The 11080-nt window shown below is 49.1% G+C and overlaps 1 protein-coding gene across 6 annotated transcripts in view; it reads left to right on the plus strand.

The window, feature by feature from the left end:
• The window catches only part of hwt (SH2 domain-containing adapter heavyweight), a 78538-nt gene that overhangs the window by 64066 nt on the left and 3392 nt on the right, over nucleotides 1-11080 (plus strand). For all 6 annotated transcript variants that reach the window (XM_089475312.1, XM_089475310.1, XM_089475314.1 and 3 more), the window contains 4 exons: nucleotides 4355-5027; nucleotides 7149-10316; nucleotides 10643-10826; nucleotides 10901-11020. In XM_089475312.1, coding sequence (XP_089331438.1) covers nucleotides 4355-5027; nucleotides 7149-10316; nucleotides 10643-10826; nucleotides 10901-11020 — 4145 coding nt within the window. The remainder of the gene's footprint in view (nucleotides 1-4354; nucleotides 5028-7148; nucleotides 10317-10642; nucleotides 10827-10900; nucleotides 11021-11080) is intronic.

An 11080-nucleotide genomic window follows, 5' to 3' on the forward strand; every position in this document is an offset into this window, starting at 1 on the left:
TGTTGCTTGCTGTCACAGCTCACATATTACTCATACGCCGCATTGTCTAGCTTGGAAACTAGAAACAACAAACAAATGAGAGAGATGGGGAGGGGGGAGCAGGGAAGGGAATGTTAAAGCCAAAAGGCGAAGTAGAAATGCTCTACGACAAGATTATTTTCAAGCTAAGCAAGCAGAGGAAAGCAAAGGGAGAGAGAAGAGAGACCAAATGTGAATAATATCGATAACTTACTCTTACCATTTGATCTCTTGATAGTGCGGATATATTTTAGAAATCTTAAAAAGACTCCGACTTAGCTATAACTTGAGACAGATCAAGCTTGAGCTTGAGAGGGAGGAAACTCTACTTGATCTTAGGCCTACATCCAGCTCGCTTTTGGTGAGAACTGAAGCAGGTAGCAATGAAAAGTCAGACCTCCAATAAGTAGCATTGCCTCGTCGCAAATTGAATCTGAGGCTTAGAGAACAGCTGACAAAGGCATTGACAAAGGCATTGAAATGTTGCGCTATTCCAGAATATAACTTCCACATAAGTCGCTTTTATCGTCAATTCTAGACGGATAAAGATATATATACAATAAGCTTAACTCCACATCAAAGATTAAAGCATTGCTGAAACTTATTTCAAATATATTTAAAGCGGCATACCGAACCTCCTATTCATAGTCTCTAGTTTCACTATGGTAATATCATATCACATAACAGTATCCGAAATTCTGTACTCTATAAACAATTTTGCTCTAGCTGCGCAATTTTTTTAGCTTTAAGTTTTTCCAGCTGAGTTTTCCAGATTGTGAATACCTGTTGGTTGCTCGCTTGCCTGGTTAGCGTATGCAAACACTGCTCAAAAGCATTAGGGTGAGAGAGAGGGGGAGTGCGAGAGAGGGGGTGTGGGTGGGTGGGTGTAAAAGAGACAGCTATGCTTGTTAGCTAAGCATCAAGTTGAACAGAATTCGTTCATGTGTGTTTAGAAAATGGCGAAACAGCTCTTAAGTTACGTCTGCTTTCAAATCATCATCATCATCATCATCATCGTTATCATTATCATCATCATCATCATGATGAGTATCAGCAAAAGCATTTTCATCAGCCGCAACATCATCTGGCAACGTTTTCATTAATGTTGCCGCATAAAAATCACGTTTCCTGCACCAACAACAACAACAACAACAACGAAGCAGAAGCAGAAGCAGCAGAAGAAGAAGAAGCTGCACATAAACAAAGAGACACACACACACTCACACACACACACATTCATCTAACCATTTTGATTGTAGTTTGTCTAGCCTGCCAGCTAAATGCCTCTCACCCTTGCCACGCCCCGCACTGATTGTTAGCAACATTTGGTGGGCGGGAGCCAATCGAAGTCGTGTATGAAAATTCACGTTTGCCAATAATCAAGGGCAAATATTTAAAGAGCAACGAGAGTGTGTGTGCTCATGTGTGAATGTATATATATGTACACATGTGTGCGTGTGTGTGTGTGTGTGCATAACAAGTGAGCAAGATTTAATATGGAGTGGAACAAAACACGATGTTAGTAAAAAAAACGATTAATATGGAAGCTTAGAGAGGAAGTTAGAGTAGAACGAGAGAGTGTGAGAGAGAGGTAGAGGTAGAGGTAGAGGTAGAGGTAGAGGTAGAGAGAGAGAGAGAAAGATAGGGTAAAAGGAAGAGGGAGAGCTAAATATAAAGACTTGTGAATCTTTAATCGATATTTCAAACTATGAATCTTATATCGATATATGTGTGTTTTCTTCATTCTTATTTTTTCAATTCTTATTTTGTCCACAGCATGTTTTTTTAAGAAGTCATCAATCGTCAAGTCCCGATAATTCGAAACGGCAAGGGGATCAGAATTTTTCGATTTAAAAAGAAATTCACATTATCGATAATTATCGAGAACGATTTTTTCAAGGGGATAGATTTTTTCGGCTTATCGCGATTTTTAATTTATAAGGGTACAAATTATCGAGACCCGACTGTATTATAGTTGACATATATGGCGCATGCGATAGTTGCGTTCGGCTCACGCGCGCATCTCTAATTGAAAAGCGCTTACAGTTCAAGATCAACCCCAAAACCAATATGCCATCTATTGACTGGGTATTGACTGTGTATTGGCGTGTGTGTGTGTGTGTTTTGCATTTAAATTTTGTATTGTCTTGCATTTATGAGATTTGAATTGAGTTGAGTTATCAGCAGCAACAGCAGCAACAGCAGCAACAGCAGCAGCAACAGCAGCAGCAGCCGCAGCAGCTGTCCGGGCAACGTGAGCTCAAACAAAGCCGTTGCTACTAGCCACAGCAGAGGCGGCGCTTGAGCAGGGGGATATAAAAACATATACATATATAGGTATATATGTATATAGAGAGGTGTGTGTGTGTGTGTGTGTGTGTGTGTGTGTGTATGTGTGGCACTCACATCCATTCGATGAGCTGGCGCAGTTGAGGCTTAATTTATGAGTTTCAATTAAAAATTCCTTTCAATTTCAAAGTCCAGCAACAATAGAGTCCAGTGCTTAGTGTAAGCCGACACCCAAAGACCAACCCCCCCCCCCCCCCCACACTCATACGGCCACCCACAGTCGACCCCAGCTGCCAGTCTTGGCATCAATTTCCGCAACATGCAACATGGCCCAGCTCCCAGCTCCCTCTGCCCCAGCTCTGCTTGCAGCGGAAATTTATGTTTAACAATAATGCGCATATTTACGACTCACTCTCGCCTTCTCTCTCTCTCCCTCTCTCTCTCTGTGTGTACTGTTTATAATGTGCGCACATTAGGGACACGTTAATGTCATTTGCTGGTGTTGTTTGTGCGACCTGCTGTTGCACTTTTGTAATGTTCAGCTATTTGTCATCGTCTGTCGGAAATTGTCTCCTCTCATAAATGAAAGATGAACAGCAGCTGAACCATGCTGAACTGCACTGAACTGAACTGAACTGAACTTGTACGGAACATGAACGGAACTCAACTGAACTGAACAACTGTGAATGAGGAAGCAATGGATTGAACAAGATTTCTGCATGACAGCAGCTGAACAATGTGAGAGAGACAGAGAGTTGGATAGATATAGAGTGGCAGGAATATAATAAAGCATAATGAGAAAGAATGAGAGAAAGACAAATAAGTAGAGACAGATAGAGAGAGACAGAGAGAGTGTATGAGAGATATAGACAGAGAGTGCGTGAGAGAGAGAGAGAGAGAGAGAGAGAGAGAGAGAGAGAGAGACAGCGACAGAGAGTGACAGTGAGAGCTAGCGAGAGAGAGAGAGAGACAGAGGCAGAGAGTGAGAGTCAGAGTTAGCGAGAGAGAGAGAGAGAGACCGAGAGAGAGAGAGAGAGAGAGAGATAAATGAAGAATTTGATAGGAATTATGAAAAGAATTTGATAGGGATTATGAAAAGAACAAGAAGGAAAGATATTCCATCTGTCAGCATTCCGCTGGATAGAACGATGGAGAGATATATGTATGTATACAATGAAAGAGAACTAGATAGTATGACCCAGAGACATTAAATCACAGAGAGAGAGAGAGAGAAAGAGAGAGAGAGACATAGAGATAGATGGTGAGATTGAGAGAAAATGAGAGAGATGGAGAGACTAAAAAGAATGCGAGAGGCAGATGGAGAGACTGAGAGAAAGAGAATAGGCAAAGAGGACGAGAGAGAGATATATATTGAGAGAAAATGGAAAGAAGCAGAGATAGAGACAAAAACAGGGAAACAGCAAGCATTCAATAGAGTCTTGAATCCTAATCGAAAACTTTCGCTAGAAAAGTGCTCTTTGAATATTCGATACATTCGATAATATTCGATGATATTCGATGATAACATTCACAAATTGCCGAAGCTCCCTCAGTCAAGAACTAGTTCCAATGCAGCTAGACAACTTTGATGATGGCTCAAATTTCTATTTGATTAAGAAGCTCAATTGTGAACTAGCTATACAGTTCATGTGAGTTACTAGTTCGACTTTGATTGTTGTTGACCCTCAGGTGGAAACATGTGGCAGGTGTAAGAGTTTTTTTTGTGTTCAGCTTGATTGCTGCATTTCTTTGTTTTTGTGTTGCCGGCAGGCGATAAAGGAAACCCTTGAAGCGCTCAATGGGCTGAGAGCTCAACACGCACATTTCGACCACAGGCCACGCCCAGTGGGCGGTTACCACATGACGCATGCACAAATTTTAATTAAACGCCAACAAATTGGAATTGAAACGCAAATCAAATTAGTCGCAACCACAAAAGCAAAAGCAACAGCAACAACTACAACAACAGCAACAGCAAAAACGAACACGAAGCAAGAAAAAGGCACAAAATGTTAACTCATTCGCTTTTTGCATTTGCCTTTTACAGCTGCCATTTAACGAAGCCCAACAAGCGTCGCAACAACAGCTACAGCAACAGCAACAGCAACACCAGCAACAGCAATCGACTGCAGCAGCAGCAGCAGCAGCAGCAGCAGCAGCAGCTGTGCCACCGCCGCCGCCGCTTGCCTCCTTGGCAACGCTGCCCAGTCAGGCGACAACTGCAGCGGCAACTATTTTGGGCGGCAGCAGCAGCAACAATAACAACAACAGCGGCAGTAACAACACTTGCCAGCAACAGCAGCAACAGCAACAGCAACAGCAGCAATTGCATGCGCACAACAACAATACATTGCCAGCAGCACCGCAGCAACAGCAACGCGGCACTCTGCAACATCCGCCGCTGCCCAACAGCAACATCAAGCAAGCCTCTGTCAAACTGATCGAGGGCTACTCCGATCCGAAGGACACGCGCCACCACGGCCAGCACAAGAAGGTCTATCACAAGAAGGCCAAGCGTCGCTCGGCGCCGTTGCACAAGCAGCGCCAGCATCAGCAGCAGCAGCAGCTGCAAACGTTGCCAACACCGCGCGGACATCAGCAGCAGTTGCAGCAGCAGCAGCAGCAGCAACAACAGCAGCAGTTGCTGCATCGCCATTCCACGTACAACAACAACAACGGCAATCACAAGAAGGACAAACGCAACAGCCACTACAATTCAGGTGAGCAGCAATGTAAACAATGGCAGCAGCAGCAGCAAGCAGCAATAACAGCTAATATAGTAATCAGCAACATTTAGCTAGCAGAAATTATAGATAGCATATTTTCAGCTGGCAGCAACAAGCACAAGAGCAGCAGAGAAACAGCTAGCAACAATTGCTAGAAGAAGATCCACAAGCTGGCATTCACTAGCAGCAGTTGTAGATGAAGATCGGTAGCATTAGCTAGCAATACTTTCACACATTAGCAACAATTGCTAGCAGCATTTCAGCTAGCAACAGCCAACAACAAGAGTGAGCAACACAGCTAGCAAAATTCGCTGGCAGCAAGAGCTAGCAACATTGGCTACATGAGTCCAATATCAGTACCATTAGCTAGCAACAGACACAGCTAGCAACATTGGCTACATGAGACCAAGCTCAGTAACATCAGCTAGTAACAGACAGAGCTAGCAACATTTGCTGTTAAGAGCTACATTAGCTAGCAGCAACATAACCAAGATCAGCAACATCAGCTAGCAGCAGAAAGACCTTAGCAACATTTCAGCGAGCAGCAACAACTGTTAGCAGCATAGTTCACGTTTCATATTATTATCAAGCTATAAATGACTTTATAAAGCTAGATATATTATTATGCAAGAGTTTTACAGCCCATTGATTGTTATTATATGCATCAGCTTATATATTAGAGTGAATCTGCAACATTTTGTTGCAAATGGCAGCACTCAGTAAAATGTTGCTAGCGACGCAAGCGATAATTAAAAGCGTTGCATACTTTTGGGCGGCAGTGAAAAATGCGAAAAACTTAACAGTCGACAGCTAGTTTGTTAGAATGATAGCTATAGCTACATCAGCTGTATTTGTACACAGTCAGAGGCGTGGCTTTGTGGGCGTGGCAATTAGATGCATTTGGCAGACAGCGCGAGCTGCGGTTGCGGCTGCGGCTGCTGAGATCAGCCAGGCGTTAAATGGCAACTGGCAGCCATTCGACTGCGACGCAAGGAGCAGGAGTGAAAGACCTAGAGAGAGAGTCACAGAGAGAGAGAGAGAGAGGGAGAGAGAGAGAGAGAGGGAGGGGAGAGAGAGTAAGGTATGGAGCAAGTAACGCATTGCCGAGCAGCCAAGCGCCTAATAGACTGCGACAGAGAGACGCGCCAAAAATGCGCAAAGGTTGAGGGGCGGAGTGCAAAGGGATCCACTCACTGACTGCCCTTTGTGGCTCATTCTCATTTGCCTGGCGACTCAATTAACTGGGCGAGGATAGTTACAACAGCGAATGGATTGCGGGCTGGCTGCACTTGCCTCTAATTTCTCGTAATTATAAACAAAAATCTCAACTCTGACAAGCAGCTAAATTGTTCCTGACAGTTTGGACATTGTCTCTGTTGGCACTTAACAAGAGACTACAACAAAGCGGACTGCCTCAGCTGACTTGCCTGACTTTAAGATGCCTGCATCTAAAGACGTTAAGAAAGTTGGAAATGTCTACGAAAATGTTGAATGGAGCTGAAGGATTAATTGATATTTGATGCTTGAGCTGATGCAAATGAAGTCCAGTTAGAGCATTGTGGAACTGTTTAGACTTACGTCAGTCCCGAAGAGTTTGAAGAGTTGAAGCTAAGTGAGGTTAGAAGTCAGAATTAGCCCAAGTACAAAGGTCTGGGCTAGGGTGAGTTAGGCTAGAGAGCAATTAGTATAAAGTTGGATGGGAGGTAAGTCAGTGATGGAAGTAAGATTAGAGTTAGGGTTAGGTTAGGTAGGACATGAGTGTAAGGCTAGTCGAGTATTGAAAATGGGTTAGATAGGAGCTCGATCCAAACTAGCTGGAGTCATAATGGAATCATTTGATTAAGATTGTGGCTAGCCCAACGTAAGGCTAGGTTAACTCAGATATGGATTGCTTTGGCGTTGGGTCAGAGGTTTAGCGCTGCATTAGGCCTGCTGAAGGTTTGTATAAAGTGTAAGCTATATCGGAGCTGGGTTAGAGTTAGGCTAGAATCTCGTATGATCTGTGCCTGGGATAGCTTTAACTAAGGTCTAGCCTTCATCTGTGTTAACTGTTATTTTACATATAAGGTTAGGGAACTTTCATGATCCACCGTAATCAAAACTTATGTTTTGCAGATTCCTCGGCACCCAAGTCCTCTGACGAGGAGGCGGACATAGACGAGGAGGTAGAGCGTGCCGCACCGCCAACAGCAGCAGCAGCTGGAACCGGAACCGGAGCTGGAGCTGGAGCCGCAGCTGGAGATTTGCTCAATTCACCGGACAGCATATCGGATGATCTAGTCCGTCCGTTGCCCGCTCAACTGCAGCGCAGTCCACGCAAATTGACGGTCGCCCAGGCGGAGCACAGCAAGCGACAGCCGTCGCCGTACTACTACTCGGACTTGCTCAAGACTCGCGACAAGGAGGAGGAGGGAAGGAAGCCGACGCTCGAGCGCGACCGCGAGGCGAAGCAAAAGTGCCGCCAGTCCACGGCCAGCGAGCCGCCGCAGCAGACCCTCACGCAGCCCCATCGACTGGGCGGCTATCGCAAGAGCAGCAGCCTCGATGCCCCACAGTCTCAGCAGCAACAGCAACAGCAACAGCAACAACAGCAGCAGCAGCAGCAGGAGGAGCAACTGCAGCAGAAGGGAGACGACGCAGAACTAGACAACGATCCAGTCGAGCTCGAGGAGGCGACCTGCCTGACCGAGCAGTCGACGCCGAAGCGCTACAGCTTCACGGAGGAGGGCGTACGCATCATACGCTGTGAGACGCCCAGCACCAGCACCTCGGAGGAGTCCGACTGCAGCGAGTGCCTGAAGCGACGCGAGTGGCACGCGCGCGCCTTGGCGCTGGTGCGCAAGACGTGCAACGTCCAGCCGCGGCAACAGTTGCCCATTGGCAGCGGCGAGTTGCAGTTGCAGCTGCAACATTGCGACGCCGGCGAGGGGGAGCTGCTCAAGTGCTGTCCACCAGCAACTGGAGGGGGTGGAGTAGTGGGCGTGGGAGTGGGAGATTTAGCGTGCGAGTCGATGCCGCCGCACCGCCTGCTGGGCCCAGCAGCCGTGTGCGGAGCCTGCATACCGACGCCCAACAAGACGATTGGACTGGGCCACGGCGATGAGGACCAGCTGGATGAGCTGGAGGAGTACTTTAGGCCACGCAGCATATTCTACGTGCATCCGCATGGCGTGCACGAATGCGTCGAATGTGCGCCGCCAATTAAGCTAGAGGAGCAGCAGCAGCAGCAGCAGCAGCAGCAAGCAGCAGGTGCTAAACAGCAGGAGGAGGAGCAGCAGCAGCAGCAGCAGGAGGAAGAGGAGCAGGAGCAGGAGGAGGAAGGTGAGGAATACGATTCCGACAACATGGCCAGTCGACGCCGTCAAATCTATGAGACGGCCTTCGATTGCAAGATAGCCAAGTCAGACGATGATCTCGATGAGGTGGATCGCATCACCAATCACTCGGTCTTGCTACAGCTCAACAGCAGCACCAACAGCAATGGCAACGAGCTATCCGTGCCGTCCAAGTCGCTAAGCAAAAGCCGTCTCGAATGCAAACGCGCCAAGAATAGCAAAAATCAGGCGCTGCAGCAGCAGCAGCCACAACAGCAGCAGCAACAACAGCAGCAGCAGCAGCAGCAGCAACAGCAGCAACAACAGCAGCAGGAGTCGCCTGATGGACAGTGTCAGGTGGTGCTGCAGGTGCAGGCAGAGCTCAGCCAGCTGCAGCTAAGCCAAACAGCAGATCAGCAGAATCAGAATCAGCAACAGCAACAACAGCAGCAACATCAGCAACAGCAGCAACAACAGCAGCAGCAGCAGCTGCCCACGCGTGGCTACACGCCCTCGCCGCCGTCGACGGCGCCGCTGCCCATCAAGTTTCCGGGCAAGCACGAGCGCTACATGAATAGCATAAAGAGCGCACCGAATCTGCCAGCGACGCAGCCGGCGCATCCGCGACTGCGCGACTTGCGGTTGCCCTTGCAGGCATCGCTGCGCCAGCACCAGCAGCACCAGCAGCAGCAGCAGCAGCAGTTGCAGCTGTGCGCGAGCAGCAACGACAACAGTCTCACCGACAGCGCCTACGTGAATCCGCCCTCAACAAACTCGAACTCGAACTCGGCTGTTGCCTCCACCTCGGCTTCGTCGCGTCGGCCGCGCAGCTTTGTGCTGGAGTCGGGCCGCGTGCTGGAGCTGCGCCGCAGCGCCCATCACCATCATCATCAGCAGCAGCAGCAGCAGCAGCAGCAGCAGCACGCGCAGCAGCAACATGGCAAGCAGCAGCAGCACTTGCCCAAGCCCAGGCACAACTACAGCTCCACCGAGAGCATCGCCACCTCCTCGAGCGGCGGCAGCATGGAGTCGCTGCGCAGCAGCACCAGCGAGGGCAACCGCAGCACCTCCAGCTCCGAGTCGCGGCACTCCAGCTCGCTCAGCTCGCACAGCTCCGAGAGCAGCAACAGCAATAGCAACAGCGCCAGCGCCAGTGCCAGTGCCAGCGCCAGCGCCAGCGCCAGCTCGAGTGTCGCCTATCCGCTGCGCGCTCCGGTGCTGCTGCACTCGAAGCTGCACATACTCAGCCCCATATCGGACAAGTCCTCGCAGGAGCCGGCCTCCGAGCAGTCGCAGCAGCCGGCGACGGCAGCTGCTGGCGCAGCCAGCCTGCAGCAGGAGGAGGCCTCGGCCGAGGCTGCGGCCGCTGCAGCTGCTGCTGCTGGCAGCTCGTCCGTGCCTGTCCAGCTGCTGGTGAAGCAGCAGCGCAGTGGCAGCCAGCGTGCAGCGGCGGCGGCTGCGGCACCCAACAAGGCGCTGCTGCACCTGGCCGACGAGCTGCTCGGCTCGGACAGCGGCATCTCCTTGCACTCGCGCGAGGATGGCAAACCAACGACTCTGGCGCTGCAGCGCCTGACGCTGCCCAAGCTGCAGCTGGGCAATGGCAGCGCCGCAGATACGTCCTCGTCGGCGGCAGCGGGCATCTCCTCGGCAGCCACAGCGGCTGGCGGCGGTGGCGGTGCAGCTGGTTCCTCGGCGCTGCCGCAGGAGCTGCGCGACTTGCCCTTCGACATGCCCAAGCTGCGGCGCCGCAAGACGCTGCAGCAGGAGGCCGCCTGCACCTCGGGCAGTGCCACCTCCGTTGACCTGGGCGATCTGCCCTTCGACATGCCCAAGCTGCGCAGGCGACTGCGCGCCAATCAGGCGGAGATCAATAATCTGCTGATGCACAGCACCGAATCCAGCGGTATCTCGCAGGCATCCTCCAGCCACTCGATGCGCGACGAGCAGAAGCTGGCCAGCAAGCTGGGTGAGTTCACATAACAGAGAATCTCTACTTGAACTACATTTAATTACTTTCAATTACTCTAGCAATTGCTTAAAAGTAATTGTCAGGGGTTTCTGATGAATAACTTAATTACTTTTTACTCCTTATTAATTAAACTTAAGTTGAAACTAAAATAAACTTAAATCCTTTACTTTTTTAAGTAATTAAAGTTATTCGCGAGTAATTAAAGCGATTTACGAGTAATTAAAGTGATTTTTCAGGGTGATTTAGCTTTACAAAAAATTACATTTGCTTTGACTTCATATTCTCAACTCCCTCTATCTCTCTCTATATATTTCTCTTTGCAGACACAGCGCTGTTTCGTCAGAATCTGACGTTGAATCTGAATGAGCCGCGCCAGGTGAACAAACAGTTTGGCAGTCTTGATCTGCGTGGATTGAGCAGTCACAAGGAGCTGAACATGAATCTGGGCCAGGGCTACGTAACGGCTGTCGATCTAATAGATGTGACCATACCACTAGAGCGTCAAGGGTATCTGTCTCCTTCTCTCTCTCTCTCTCTCTCTCCCTCTATTACTCCAGTGCTAACTCTCTCTGTCTTTCTAGCTGGTACCATGGCGCTATCACACGTATTGAGGCAGAGACAACGTTGCGTCCCTTGGCCGAGGGCTCGTTTCTGGTGCGCAATTGCGAGTCCACCAAGCAGGACTATTCCCTGTCGCTCAAGTAGGTCAACTAGTCTGTGACAAGTGTGAACTATCTCTATATGTCTCTCTCCTTCTCTCT

The sequence above is a fragment of the Drosophila arizonae genome, chromosome X (assembly GCF_054131065.1).
Source record: "Drosophila arizonae isolate 15081-1271.41 chromosome X, UAZ_ARI_1.0, whole genome shotgun sequence".
NCBI lineage: Eukaryota > Metazoa > Arthropoda > Insecta > Diptera > Drosophilidae > Drosophila > Drosophila arizonae.